At 39.8% G+C, this 15918-nt stretch overlaps 1 protein-coding gene across 1 annotated transcript; it reads right to left on the bottom strand.

Moving 5' to 3' along the window:
* Positions 1-7413: 7413 nt before the first annotated feature.
* On the bottom strand, positions 7414-10079 carry LOC132155204 (regulator of G-protein signaling 21-like). Its single transcript, XM_059564069.1, has 5 exons — positions 9935-10079; positions 9769-9810; positions 9608-9669; positions 8711-8877; positions 7414-8617 (listed from the first exon to the last, which is right to left on the bottom strand). Exons 1-5 carry the CDS (start codon positions 10003-10005, stop codon positions 8432-8434), a joined length of 528 nt encoding a protein of 175 aa, XP_059420052.1. The 5' UTR covers positions 10006-10079; the 3' UTR covers positions 7414-8431.
* Positions 10080-15918: the final 5839 nt, after the last annotated feature.

Raw genomic sequence — 15918 nt, 5'->3', positions numbered from 1 at the left:
GCATCACTGTTTTACATTACAGCTTAAACGGAAAAATATCGACCTCTTGTACAGCAATCATGGCGTGTCTCTCTCGTAAAACTATTGCGCTCTCTTCTTTTTCCCAGACGTCTTTTCATCTCCCGCGAGCACGCCGGAGAAAGAAAAACCTGTCAAAATAAAAGTCCCCATAGAGAAAAATACCTCTGTTACACAAAGAAAAATCTTCTGAATGAAACCACCTTTGCAACTTCATCAGCCATTTTTTATAATCTCAACAACTGCAATAATAAATGTATTCATCAAACCTCTGACAGCAATATGAACAGTGTTCATAATATCACTAAAATAGGCATACTTAGATGAATCACAGTATACAGTATCTAGTGTTTTAATGCAGGATAATCAAAATGATGCAACACATTTACAGAAGACCATGGAGTGATTGTAAAACACAATTTCTGGTAGGAATGATAATGGAACTAACAGGAAAATCACTAGGATTAATCTTAGCCTGGTTGTTAGCCTGTTCTTGAGAACATACCAGAAAATCCTTCAGGTGCTCCTCGCAGGCTTCGAAGACAGAGAGCGATGACGTCAGGCCTCTTCCGGTTTGTCACCACCACTCAGATGACTCTCAGCAAAGAGATAGGTGGTTGACCGTGAGGTATGAAAAATTTATCTTATCCTAAAACATTAATTTAATCACACACATGTCATGGAAAAGTATTGGTAATTTAAAAAAAATATCCAAATTATCCAAAACTACTAATGAGGATTTTATATATATATATATATATATATATATATATATATATATATATATATATATATATATATATATATATAAAATTTATAAATAAATTGTTAAATAAATAAATTCAGGAAAAGCTTTTTAAAAAAGTCAACGACTTTTTGCACATTGGAGAATTGAAATTGCCTTACTCTCAGATCCTTGGGACATACAGATGTAAAAATACAAGTTTGTGGCACGGGAAAACACTTGATGTGCAGGTAGAGACTCGTGTGTGCGGAATGCGGAGAATAATTAGCAGTCCCTGGCTCGGTTGGAAGAGGTGGGCAAAAGCACGGTTCAGTTATATATAGATCAGTGAGTGTGAACGCTAACTGCACCGGAGTGCATTTTCTGATACGTGCTGCATGATTGTGTGAATATTTCTGAGCGGCAAAAGCGATAGATCTGTAAAGCAATATATTGTGAGAGGGACGAGTGTTACTGCGTCCCATACAACTCAAAATAATAAACCATAAAGTTAACAAAACAATTCACTCCACTGTGTTGAGCGAGAGCGCTTCTCTGCTGTCTTCACGTGCTATCGGAAACTTGCTATTTGCTCGTTGCATCCTTTTCTGTTAAAAATAACAGTGGACAGTGGTTTGTTAATGCTGATGCTTAGCCTAAATAATCTGATCGGGAGCATCCCCTCCTGTGACCCATGATTTGTCTGTATGTGTATTCAGAGCCAGTGAGCAACGGACTTTCATAATAATAAAAAAAAAACTGTTAACGCGCGATAAAACAATTTTAACTTGTTAACAATTTTATCGTGTTAACTTTCCCAGCCGCAAATATAATACAACACACAGGTAAAAATGAACTGATAAAATGTATGCATTGATTGAATACCACGTTAGTTGTTTTTGATAATGCCCGCCAAATTCAAAAATGTAAGCAACTCGACACTAGATGATGCTATAGACCATATTTTATTTTAAACCAATCCTTTAAACAATATTTTTTAATGTGAGGTCATTGATTTGGTTAAATTAAAATGCAAGCATCAATTCTGACTTTATACAAATTATAATATTCATTTAATTACATACTTTGTTATGATTTTTCCATTGCAAAGCCACTAAAATAATCACTATCGTTTGTATTGCATTACCACGTTGATAGACAGAGACATGTGTCATATTAAATCTTAAATATAGACTACTTTAATGTATTAAATGTAAAAAAGGGTTTTGTGAGGTTTTTTTTTTCTTTTGGACAGGTAAGGAAATTAATAATTATGCAGATTGGTCTCTAAAATGCACTTGCATCAGTACTGCATAAATAGATGATTATACTGAACCATCTCGCTAGATGGCACTGCAGTGTCTAAAAGCTTTGTGGAACCAATGTATGCCTCTCTTAATAATAGGATTACAGTGAGTGGGTTGAACAAGTCAGACCAAATAAAGTAGTAATATGTTCAGAATCTTTTTCAGCTTTAATTAGTATAATGCAAGCAAGATCGGACAGAGAAGATTTATTAATGGAAGTGTATTTGTTTTTATACAGATTGAAAGCAGCTGGAATCCACATCCACAGTTTTTTTTTATTTATTTCAGACCCATAACCTGCGCAAGTTTAATTAAACATCCAGTACAGTAGGTAGCGATAATGCTCCTAATGAGTTATTCACCATTAAACAAAAAGTAGAAGTATGCCTCTTTAAGCAGCCCCTGTTGAAGCCCCATGTTAGTCTCATGAATGCATTAAGCCAATTACTATTTACATGAATATTTGCTATGAACAGAAATTATATTCACCTTTATTGATTATGCGCTGTGACAGAATAATGTCAACTGGGAAAATGTATTATCAAGGCTCATTATAAGGCTCATTAAGGTAACTTACATAAAGATACTTACAAACCCGATTCCAAAAAAGTTGGGACACTGTACAAATTGTGAGTAAAACACACACACAAAAAAAGGAATGGAATAATTTACAAATCTCATAAACTTATATTTTATTCACAATAGAATATAGATAACATATCAAATGTTGAAAGTGAGACATTTTGAAATTTCATGCCAAATATTGGCTCATTTTGGATTTCATGAGAGCTACACATTCCAAAAAAGTTGGGACAGGTAGCAATAAGAGACTGGAAAAGTTCAATCAATTTGCAACTTATTAGGTCAACTGGCAACATGATTGGGTATAAAAAGAGCCTCTCAGAGTGGCAGTGTTTCTCAGAAGTCAAGATGGGCAGAGGATCACAATTCCCCCAATGCTGCGGCGAAAAATAGTGGCGCAATATCAGAAAGGAGTTTCTCAGAGAAAAATTGCAAAGAGTTTGAAGTTATCATCATCTACAGTGCATAATATCATCCAAAGATTCAGATAATCTGGAACTATCTCTGTGCGTAAGGCTCAAGGCCAGAAAACCATACTGGATGCCTGTGATCTTCGGGCCCTTAGATGGCACTGCATCACGTACAGGAATGCTACTGTAATGGAAATCACAACATGGGCTCAGGAATACTTCCAGAAAACATTGTCAGTGAACACAATCCACCGTGCCAATCGACATTGCCGGATAAAACTCTATAGGTCAAAAAGAAGCCATATCTAAACATGATCCAGAAGCGCAGGCGTTTTCTCTGGGCCAAGGCTCATTTAAAATGGACTGTAGCAAAGTGGAAAACTGTACTGTGGTCAGACGAATCAAAATTTGAAGTTCTTTTTGGAAAACTGGGATGCCATGTCATCCGGACTAAAGAGGACAAGGACAACCCAAGTTGTTATCAGCGCTCAGTTCAGAAGCCTGCATCTCTGATGGTATGGAAATGGTCAGCCTGCAGTCCAGATCTTTCACCCATAGAAAACATTGGTGCATCATAAGGAAGGAAGATGCGACAAAGAAGACCTAAGACAGTTGAGCAACTAGAAGCCTGTATTAGACAAGAATGGGACAACATTCCTATTCCTAAACTTGAGCAACTTGTCTCCTCAGTCCCCAGACGTTTGCAGACTGTTATAAAAAGAAGAGGGGATGCCACACAGTGGTAAACATGGCCTTGTCCCAACTTTTTTGAGATGTGTTGATGCCATGAAATTTAAAATTAACTTATTTTTCCCTTAAATTTATACATTTTCTCAGTTTAAACATTTGATATGTCCTCTTGAATTCTGAATAAAATATTGAAATTCGAAAGTTCCACATCATTGCATTCTGTTTTTATTCACAATTTGTAGTGTCCCAACTTTTTTGGATGAGAAGTGTCTCAAGAAACTAAACACACTGATGCACCAGTCCGAAGGAAAACAAACCAGAGGCCTTAAATCCATTAGCTTACAGCCTTTATCTTTCATAAAAGATGTCAATCAATAAGGGTGCCTTCTTGATTTCCTTCCTTTGAAGTGCCCTTTTGGGGGTTTACCAGAGTGCATGCATTCTGTTTGTCAAATGAATGAGACGCCTGAGAGAAGTGTTTGTGGTGCAAACAATTTCGCTTACATGCTTGTTCGTAAGCTCTGACAATGTTTAAATGTGCTGTCCTTTCCAAAATTTGCGACCTCCATTGCTGTTTTGATATCGGTAGATCTAGCTGAATGAAATCATGAAAGGATGTGGCTTGCGTGTGCACTTAAACAGTTTACCTCTGCTTTGACGTGTCAGCCACACGATCTGTGTCAGCCTAAGCATGTTTCATGACGCATTATATGCACATCACCAGCCAAATTTATATAGCAAACGCTCAAGTAGCACCAGATTTACTGCTACTATAAGCATTTTTTTAAACAACACACTCTCATGGAAATTTGTTATAAATATTGGTGGCAAATTTGTATGACTTTTCATACAATCTGCATATGCCCAAACGTGGATTGTAAACCAAATGTTCATTTGGTGTGAAGTTTTATGCTTACTTTTTTGTCCCCCTACATATTGTATGTTTTTGTATGACTTAAATCTTTGTTAGAAGACAAATACACACAAAAAAAAAAAAAAAAAAAAAAAAACACATATATAATATATATATATGTGTGTATATATATTTTTGTATATATATTTGTCTTCTCGGCATACCTTAGAAAAAAATAAAATAAAATAAGGGAGTGATGACCAATCAGAAAACTTATTGGCTGCTCTCAGCTAATTGTGTGTGTGTCTAGGAAACCTGTTTGTAAACAATTAATTTTCAATTTTTGTGGAACTAATGATCCTCCTTATGTTATGAATGTGTTCTATTGTGTAAAACGTAATAGCTTCCTTAGCCTCTGAGGCTTTAGCGTTATATTAATCAGAGATGGTATTTCATAATTTTCATAATTTTTCTCTAAAAATGTTGGTGTAGCCTAAGATGTTTTAATAATGTTAAACATCTGGGAAAGTACCTAAAAGATTATGGGTTCAGCTGATGAGTGATCTATGATTTATCATCATAGAGTTCCTGAGAAAGGCCCTCAAGTTGGTCCGAGGGAATTGTTGTGGTAAGTGTACTGTAAATGCATTTGCTACATGACCACAGTTCATGTTTGAAATGAGTGTAAAATAAATTACAATTATTATATATGTGATGTTAAACCTTCAGTTTGTTTCCACCATATATGGTAAGGTAACTCACAGTTAACCAATTAACAGTGAGTAAATAATATCTTCAAATATTTTATATTGTAACACTGACTGCTTATATATCAGATTTTTCACTATCAAAGTAAAAAAAAACAGTCAGTGTTACAAAAAAAAAAATCACATGACACACACACACACACACACACACACACACACACATATATATATATACATATATATATATATATATATATATATATATATATATATATATATATATATATATATATATATATATACAACCCTTATTGGACTAATTTTAGACAATAATGAAGTTGAAGAAAAATAATAATTTGGGGTAATTTTGAGGTTCTCTGTTTGGTACAATTGGAACACATATCATGAACAGTTCTTTCTAATAGTCATAGAAGAGTCATAAAAACACAAAGTATTTTTCAATATTCTGCTTAGTTTGGTTAACAGTAAAAGACAATGGAAGTAAATTACACAGAATTTTTAAAGAGCACCTGACCGGCCATAAAAACCTGCAATATTCTCAGAGGAAATGAAATAAGCGAGCATTAAAAAAAAAAAAAAAAATAGACAGTACGTGTGTGGTGTGATTATTTTTGTATTAGCTGAGGGGTACTGAGCGGTACGTCAACTTCCCTTTGTCTGTGATATTTGAAAAGAGTACGTTGACTACCACACTGTTTGTGTAAATAGGGAAGTGGTGACAGTAAGTCAGGCGTAAGCATGTGATGTTACCCCATCCCCTCCCCCCTCAAACTTTCGGTCATGAAACAGAAAGCAGCATGCTGAAGGGGATATCCAACATAGATTTCTTATAACTACATCTGTGTATTAAAATTCATAGTAAGTCTGGCAAAATAAATCGTTTTAATTTTAAAGAAAAGTCCCTAAAACTTTGCACTGAACATTTGCTTACAGTGGCTCAAAAACTATTTGAGCACCTGTAATCATCACATAATATATATCTATATCTATATAAATGCGAACACACACACACATACTGTATATAGTCCACAAGAGAAAATAATAGTTGAACTTATAAAAATGACCCTGTTCAAAAGTTTACATACACTCTTAGAAATAAAGGTGCTTTAAAAGGTTCTTCACAGCGATGCCATGGAAAAACCATTTTTTAACCATTCAATCAAAAGTTCTTTAAAGAACTATCTCTTTCTTACCTTTTTATAATCTGAAGAACCTTTTGTGGAACAGAAAGGTCCTTCAAATGTTAACTGTTTTTTATGGAACCATTTAGACAAAAGGTTCTTCTGTGGGATCGTGAAGCACCGTTATTTTTAAGAGTGTATGCTTGATTCTTAATACTGTGTTGTTATCTGGATGATCCAGAGAATTTTTCTTTTTCTTCATGAGGCCCTTGATTGTCCTGAGCAGCTCTTTAGAAAAATCCTTCAGCTCCCACAAATTCTTTGGTTTTCCAGTATCTTATCTTTTGTGTATTTGAACCTTTCCAGCAATGACTATATGATTGCCATCTTTTCACACAGAGGACAACCGAGGGACTCATATGTAACTACTAGAAAAGGTTCAAAGAATCACTGATTCCCCAAAAGGAAAAAGGGGTGAAAACTTTTCGAATTTGAAGATTAGGGTAAATTAAACTTATTCTGTCTTCTGGGAAACATGTAAGTATCGTCTGTAGCCTCTGAAGGGTAGTACTAAGTAAAAAAAAAAATATATATAACTGATATTTAGGCAAAATTAGAAAAATGTACACATCTTCATTCTGTTCAAAAGTTTACACCCCTGGCTCTTAATGCATCGTTTTCCTTCTTGAGCCTTTTGTAATATGAGTAGCTCAGCTGTCCTCAGTGTGAAAAAATGGATCTCAAAATCATTAAGTCATTTTTGAAAGGGTTATAAAGCATATGTACCTTAATCCTACCCCAAACCTAAACCTAACACATTAACTTACTAACTATTAATAAGCAATAATTCCTTAAAAAAAAAAAAAAAAACAAGTGTCAGGTAGTTCATTGTTTTTTTTTTCTGCCTAATGTAACATCGATCATTTAAAGTTTTTGTCCAAAAGGCCTCCACCTTTTCTTTAAACAACAACAACAACAAATTACTTTCCTTTTGCATTTTTATTTATTAAGTTATTAAATGCCTCTTTAAAATTAACATCCAGACAACCTGAATTTTTTGCATTGAGCAGAATATCAATTGTCATTCAAACATCATTTCAAACTTAACATACAGTATTTTGTTAAATAGTTTTGCTGCAGAAGTGTTCCTTCCTTTAAAAGAAATGTCACTTGGTTCGATAAGTTCTTTATCTAATGCAGTGACAGTCGCACCTTTAATCTTGGCTTCCAAATGCATCTTTAGGCCTCCCCATACAACAACAAAAAGAAATGACTTCCTCTTTGCAGTTGTGTTTATTAAGTTATTAAACGGCTTTTAAAAATGAACATTCAGACAACCTGGAATTCACATGTGTCACATGTTTTCTAAGTCCCTCACAAATATATTTTGTCATTCAGAAATCAGTGGTAATTTGATGTATCCATGGAAAACAAGCCACACATTTTTACTCACTGACCTCCTGAATAACTGAAATTGCTAGCTGTGTAACTGTGAGAATATCCCATAGGTTCCCCACAGGACACAAAAACGGGGGGATTTTTACATTGCATGTTTACAGATCATTTCATGTCACACAAAATAGTTGTTGCTCATTTTAAGTTAATATTAAAGACTTAGTTTTTTAAAAATGTCATTAGTATTATTCCCAAGGCATCTCATGCTAATCAGATTTCACACGCTTCAAAGTAATATAGTTAAATAAGGTCCATATGTTCCTGTGGTTGCAGCACATTTTCAGTGGTTCATCACAGGTGAGCTGTACAGAAAGCTCATCAGTCTTTGTGTATCCCACAGCCGCGCAGAACAATCGGACAGTGTAATACAGTACATATCAACAATAGCTTATTCAAGCTTTTATGTGGATCACAATGTCCAGTGCAACCCAAATCCAGGCCTGCATCTCATCAAAGCCTGATTGCTCCACGGCCATCTTGCCCATTGCACCAACAGTCCCACAGATACGTTTGGAGTCCTAAAGTCCCTCATTCAAGATGTTCTCAGACCTTAATCCTATGTGAGACTGATTCCAGAAGCGATCTGTATATGTCCGAGCGAAGAAACCTGGGATAGGAATCCCTCTCCATAAGACCGTAGACAATCCTCTGAGCTTCATCGAAACACACTCTAGTGGGAGCTTGGACGTTCTGCTTGATAAGATCTCTGGTGACATGGTCGATGTTTATCTGAGGAGAGATCGGTGGAGTAGCAGTGAGAATCATGTTGACGTTGATCGATTACAAAACCACCTGGAGATCTTCAGTTCATGCTGTTCTTACCTCTTTGGGAGCTTCTGCCTGGATGTAATGCTCAAATATCTTCTTGGCCCTTGAGCACAGTCTGGACGAACTTCTGATTTTTTTGAAGTCTTCGCAAACCAGCCAAAATTCAATGTTCTCATCGCTGAACTCAGATTTGAGGAAGGTGTGGAATGTTGCCATGCCGTCTATAAGAACAAAGCGCAGGGTTAATCTGTTGCTCAATGTGTCTGCGTGCAAGAGCTACTGGACATCAGTGAGTGTTTGGACACCTCAATTATGCAGAAAACGGAATTGCATCGCAATGGATACAAATATCAAATGGCAGCTACAAAGAAATTAGCTTTTCTCAGAAAACTAACTTTTTTATGAGCCCTACTGTAAGTGTTCTTTATAATGAATACAAATCTTTGCTTGATTTCCATTGTGTATGAAATGTGCTATATAAATAAACTTGCCTTGCCTAAAGGATTAGTTGATGAATTGAAAGTGAAAAAACAGCATTTATTGTAACAAATGTCTTGACTGCCGCTTTTAATCAATTTAATGCACCCTAAATAAAAGTATATATTTTATTTATTATCCGCCACGAGTTATTGTTATTTACGTTTTTATGTGTGGCTTACATGTCCAAATAGCTTCTTTTTTTTTTTAAAACAGCTGCTTTTCTACTTGTTTTGCATACATATACCACCAGTTCAGGTCAGTGTAGGAACAGTGTAGGCTTTGTCTGTGCATTTTTGCCCTGACCTACTGTATATAATGTCAATTCAAACCACAATGGAAAAGCAGTGGTTGTGAATGCTGTGATAGCATGTATTTATAAATACAAAATGAACACAGGTATTTATGAATAATGTCAAGCGTATTAGAGTATTTCTTATTAATAAATAATTAACTCATGTGTATCCCACTTACATTTGGATCTAAGGAGGTTTTCCAGTGACTGGGACCACAGCAGGGACTCATTAGGGTTCAGTCTGTTTGAAAAAAAAAACAAAAAACATAATGAGTGGAGGTTCAAATGCAATCCTAATACATTAGTGACTGAGAGCAAACCTAAAATGAAAGTAACTTACTTGTCTGTCAACGGGCGACAAAACCGCCACTTGGCTAGTCTCCTGAGGAGGGAAAATTTTTTGTCTCGGTTAAATTTGAATGATAAGAGCAGCAGTTCTATGATATATACTGTTTTTCACCCACACTCACATTTTAAAAGTAATTACAACAATAACCAACACTTACATGGGATTGACTGGTTTATCGTCCTTGTTCATGTTCTTTATTTCTGTTGAAGATGACAATATGGTTGGCATCTTAAAAACTTTTCTGGTGCTGATATGTGTTGGTGTGCTGCTATGCTTCGGTTATTTCGGTTAATATGAGCGGGCTGTTCTCACAAACCTTATATACCGTCTTGTCTTGGCGTCATCAGTTTTTTTTTTTAACCACAATGAAAGAGGAAGTTTTTGGGGTGACGCTGACTAGCTTAGACAGGCGCAATAATGTTTCTGTCTATGAAACCGGCTTCAGCAGGGCTGTGTAAATGCAGAGATGCAAATCAGACTGGAAAGTTCACGGACAGATAAGCAAATGTAGACTTTTGCATGAGATCTCTTATATTCAAGCTCTGTGTTTGTGTTTATCTAACAAACAGTGGATGTGCTTTGATATACAAGTCTTGTTTGCAAGTGTTATTGCCTTTTCCATAATTAGTATACTATGGTGACATTTTAGGACATAGGCCATCTGTGCTGATGGCTAAAATAGCCAACTGTATATATGACACAGTCATATATATAATGTTTTAAAAATATTTATGTGCATTTAATGTTGAATGTTTAATTTAAGAATACCCTTTGCCTGCAGTGTAGTTTTATAAAACCTTGCAACTGTAAACTGTGTCTTTGGTGTCAAGTGACAGCTTGTGCAGTTCAAAATAACTTTTTAAATAACCATTTAGCACCATGCTAGAGGATAAGTGTTTGAGGAGTTGCAAGTTTACAAGCATGCATGAGACCATTGCTGTCCTAAATTATCCCCCATCTAATGCTAAACAATGCATTATACAGGAATTAGGGAGGATTTTCCAAACAGGGAAAATTTTCAGTTTGCAGTCTCTCAAAATATCCCAAGATGCTTATTCAGTACTGATTTCCAGAGAGTTTCACCATGGTTAGCAAAGGTAACAACAAAAACATATAGTCAGCTAACCCATGATGTTGCAGGGTCATTTGCTTGTGGGTTCATAAGAAATCAGAATTTGCAGAAATGGTCAAATTAAAGGTAAAATTGTCAAATACACTGTCCCAAGGATCAGGGATTTTTGCAAAGGAAAATAATCTTTTGTCTACTGAGGCATGTCACTGTAACACAACAGAAAGCCCTATTCAAGTCAACGGTATCACTTCTGTTTTTGTTTTCTAAGACTTGTTATGACAAGTATAGACAACATATATTTCAAACATATACTAAATATCTGTTGTAAGCAGCATGGCTTGAACCCCCAATCCCCCCCCCCCCACAAAAGAACTAAACAAAATAAACAAAAAAACAACAACAAAACAAAACAATTGTACTTGAAGGGTGAATCAAATTCATTTACAGTCTTAAAACATATTCAGGTTGTGCATAGGCTTCAGCATCCCTGCGACCCTTCAAGAGCTCTGTATATCATGAGATCTATATCACAACTCACACGCACGCTGCATCTTCTGCATGTTCATATCTAAATCTCTACCAAACAATTAATATCTGCTAGCTTCACTGCACCTGTTTTACTTATAGAGATGACTGGAGCAAGAACTGTGTTTGCATCAAATTTGCGCTTGTGTTCGCATCCTTAATCTATGCAAGTATAAAAATACAAAAATATAATATATTTAAAAGTCTGATTAAGGCTTTATTAAAATAAATGCTTCAATGTGTACACATACATTCACACTGGGTTACAGGCAAGGCCCTGTCTATCTACTTCCCTCGATACTCACCTTTGTATTATTTCTCATCTCTGAAGCTCTGGTTTCCTTCTCCAGTCGCCAGTTCCTGTTATGTTCACCTTCACCCTGTAAGATAAGACTGCCATTAATTATCATTTAACAACTGAGATCCATAAGTGTGTGTGTGTGGTGCTCACCTCCATCTACAGACATTAAAGCTCGTCCTAACACTGTTGTTGTTGCATATACAGTGTTCACCTTGTGCACTGATTTCCACAATAAATCCATTGTTGTTTCACAAAAACAAGTCTACATGTATGTTCCCTGACAGAAGACCAGACCTTCACCGAAAGCACAACAGCATGAGCACCATATTTACTTAGGTCCAGCCTCCTCCTCTTCTCCATGACACAAGGTGGCTCCCCAATTGAAAACTTTTTTTTTTTTTCACCGAGCTACCATGCACTATGGAGCACCCTCCAAATCTTTCACCTTCTTTTCTCATGCAAGCTCAAGAGTCCTGTCCAGAAGTCATGCCAATCCACAAATGAATCCCTAAATTCACTTCAGGGAGCGAGATCCAAGATCGTTTCTTCTGGACATAAAACTGATTCACAATTTACAAAGTCAGCATATGCTGTCACTTCAAAAAGGAAAGGTATGTAAGTGTCACAAGGTGACGATCTTTAGGGGCGGAACCAAAATTCGGGAAGTTTGGTTCCGCCCGGAAGTGTTTCCGCCCGGACCGGAAAAACAGAACACCGGAACTTCCGGTAGCGCCGTAAGAAGGAAAATCAGGGAATTCGATGCACCTGTGCCTAGTTAGGGACAGCGGTTGGTGATTGGAGGATACGCTGGACAAGGCAGTACTTAAGGCCAAGTTATTTTACAGTCTGGGAAGCTCTCTTTGGTGTGTGTGAAGCACTGGGTTGTGCCCGTCTTGGTACGCTGCTGGTAGCTGTCTAACTCTCTCTCTCCCTCAGGCTGGAATTGTATGATTGTGAAGACATCGCGAACCTTAAAGGTTGAGAAGTGAACAGATTATACGGCGAACTGAGACGACGTGAAAAAGGGGATTGGAAGTGGCATTGATGTGAGTACTAAGAGCCAGTCGAAAGTGCCCTGTATATTGACCTGGCGTTGTGTAGATCTCTCCAGGAGGAGGAGGGTGGCCCTACCCCTAATATAGTGTGGTGGGAGAGCCGAAGGAATACTTATTGAAGTAGTCGCAACGACGACATCACTAGCTAGGCCGCATATTCCATCGCCAGATCCGAACCAAGCGAAGTGAAGGAAGACGGGTGTCCTTTCCGTACACTGAGTGTGGTGGGTGAGTCTTCGTGCTGTGAAAACCTATAATTTTGACGTGGTGTTGTATATTGCTGTGGGCTGCTGTGTATTGCCGTGTGTCCTGTCAGATAAACCCCCGCCTTCACGCACTTCGGCGTGGGAGGACAAGGAGATTGCTGGTCCTGGCCTAGTTCAGTACAGTATATGTTGTGAGCGTGCTTCAGATCTCCGGAGATAGCACGGTACGCTGTGTCCAGCCCAGAGGTGAAAGCCATCCAAAGCAGAGTAACTGTGTTTTGTGTCTAAGTTGATACCTGTGGAGAGGAAAGGAAAGAGAGTGAGTAACACAAGGAGAAACAGAGGAAACCTGTACTTACAGTGCGCTGTGTTCAGCCCAGAGGTGAGAGCCATTCAAAGCAAACTAACGGTGCTATTGTGCCCAAGTTGATATCTGTGGAGAGAAAAGGAGAGAGAGGGAATAACACGAGGAGGAATAGAGCGAACCCTGTACTTACAGTACGCTGTGTCCAGCCCAGAGGTGAGAGCCATTCAAAGCAAACTAACTGTGCTATTGTGCCCAAGTTGATACCTGTGGAGAGAAAAGGAGAGAGAGTGAATAACACGAGGAGGAATAGAGCGAACCCTGTACTTACAGTACGCTGTGTCCAGCCCAGAGGTGAGAGCCATTCAAAGCAAACTAACTGTGCTATTGTGCCCAAGTTGATACCTGTGGAGAGGAAAGGAGAGAGAGAGTGAATAACACGAGGAGGAATAGAGCGAACCCTGTACTTACAGTACGCTGTGTCCAGCCCAGAGGTGAGAGCCATTCAAAGCAAACTAACTGTGCTATTGTGCCCAAGTTGATACCTGTGGAGAGAAAAGGAGAGAGAGTGGGTAACACGAGGAGAGACTGAGGGAACCTGTACTTACGCCGCTGCCTGTGGAGAAAGAGAAAGCGAGTGAGCACCCAAGGAACGAACTGTGTGAACCAGTACTTACTGTGAGCTGTAATCAGCGAAGAGGTGAGAGCAAAACCAAGCTGAACTAACTGTGCCTGTGTGTCCCAGCCGTTGCCTGTGGAGAAAGAGAAAGAGCGTGAGCACCCAAGGAACGAACTGGGTGAATCAGTACTTACTGTGAGCTGTAATCAGCGAAGAGCTGTTGCCTGTGGAGGAAGAGAAAGAGAGTGGGCACCTCGAGAACGAACTGAGTGAACCAGTACTTACCGTGAGCTGTATTCAGCGAAGAGGAGGAAGAAGGAGGGCGCTACGGATACCTAAGACTCAGGCCGGGGCCCGAGCCCCACGCCCCGGATCCCCGTGGCCCCCTTGCTCCCTGACCTCTTCCCGGCCATAGCCCATCTGGAGGGCCGAGTCAGAGTTTAGTTTTAATTGCCCTTTCCCTATTCCCTAAGCTATTTTTAAATATTTAAATAAAGATTGTTTTATCACTTACTTGTTCTCGTGTTGCTTGGCCATTGGGTCGGGTTTGGGGACCTCCTCGAGGTGGAAGTTGAGAAGGGGTGTGGCTTAGTTAAAGCATAGCCAGCCCCTGGGTGTGACAGATTTGGCGTAGTCGGCAGGATTTCCACCTCGAGTTGAGTAACCAAGGTCGTCCAATGACCGACAACGCGGGGCTTTCAGCCCAACCCCGTGCCATGCCCGTTTTTATGGGGAGCCCCTGGATTCAAAAATATGGGGGGACAGAATCCGAGGTACGATTGTCTGAATGGAAGGCTCAACTAGAGTACTTGGCCGACCTACAGGGCCTTAGTGCAGCCCAGCGGCTTCAATTTGTGTTAAACTCCCTGGATGGAGAAGCGCGGCGAGAGGTGCATGCCGCCCCCGAAGCCGTTAGAGCCAACGCCCAAACCGTGTTCCAGTTCCTCACTGAACAGTATGGTGACCACACCCCCGTAGCTGTCCTTCGCTCCCAGTTCTTCAATTGTAAGCAGGGCCCCCGCCAACCGATTAGAGCTTTCGCCCTGAGGTTGCGAGAGCAATTCGCCCGACTACAGACCCGTCGGGACCACGGGTTGGGAGATGGAGAGACTCTATTGCGGGACCAGTTTCTTCTGGGGTTGAAGGAGGGTCCGGTGAGACAGAGCCTACGTATCCAGTTTCGAAGGGACCCGGGTCTTACGTTCGAAGATCTGAAGAAAGAGGCACTGGCCCTGGAAGGTGATGAGACTGAGGTGAGTGGTTCCCCAGTGTGTGCGGTTGTCAGTGAAGTAGCACCAGCACAACCCGGAGGCCCTGACTGGAAGCAAGCACTGAAGGCTGAACTTTTGAAAGATGTCCGCGATCAGATGTCTGAACTGTCTAAAGCCCTCGTAGGAGAATTGCGCCAAGGACGGGCGCGGGAGGAACCACGGCCGGCGCCCCGAGACCGAGTGTACTCAGAGGGAGGCCGAGAGCCGTTCAGGCGCCCGAACCACTTTAACCGGCCCCGTTTCGAATGGGACGAGCAAGGGCGACCCATCTGCAACCGCTGTGGCAAACCAGGTCACTATAGCCGCCAGTGTGGGCCCCGCAGGGCGTCAGAAGGGGGTTTTTAGGTCGGCCGGCCACTGTGGGTCGTGTGGCCGGGACCCCTCGAGAAGACCCTGGAAGAGGATATGGCTCTAGGAGCCAGATGATTGGGCGTAGCCCCGTGGCGAAGGTGAGAGTGTGCGGCAAGGAGATTCAATGCCTGGTAGACACAGGCTCCCAAGTGACGTTGTTTGCTGAGAGTTTATCCGAAGAAGTGTTTGGGAAACAAGGGGCACCAGGGGCGGAGGCCCCCTGGCTTACTCTGAAGGGCGCAAACGGCCTCGACATCCCATATATTGGCTACCGATTGACGGACCTAGAGGTTCACGGAGTGATGGTCCCCCAGAAAGGTGTGATTATCGTGCAAGACCATTGTCTGGGTGCACATCGAGCCCTGTTGGGCATGAATGTCCTCGCTGATTGCTGGGAAGAGCTATTTCGGGCTAGGCCCGTATCGAAGATACCACCT

The sequence above is a fragment of the Carassius carassius genome, chromosome 12 (assembly GCF_963082965.1).
Source record: "Carassius carassius chromosome 12, fCarCar2.1, whole genome shotgun sequence".
Taxonomy (NCBI): domain Eukaryota; kingdom Metazoa; phylum Chordata; class Actinopteri; order Cypriniformes; family Cyprinidae; genus Carassius; species Carassius carassius.
This window is presented reverse-complemented; position numbering and strand designations above follow the sequence as displayed.

Coding starts and splice junctions, on each gene's coding strand:
- LOC132155204 (XM_059564069.1), bottom strand. CDS start 10,005: ATGCCAACCATATTGTCATCTTCAACAGAAATAAAGAACATGAACAAG. Junction 8,878..9,607: donor AAACCTCCTTAGATCCAAAT/GTAAGTGGGATA, acceptor TTGTTCTTATAG/ACGGCATGGCAACATTCCAC. Junction 8,618..8,710: donor AGGCAGAAGCTCCCAAAGAG/GTAAGAACAGCA, acceptor ATCTCTCCTCAG/ATAAACATCGACCATGTCAC.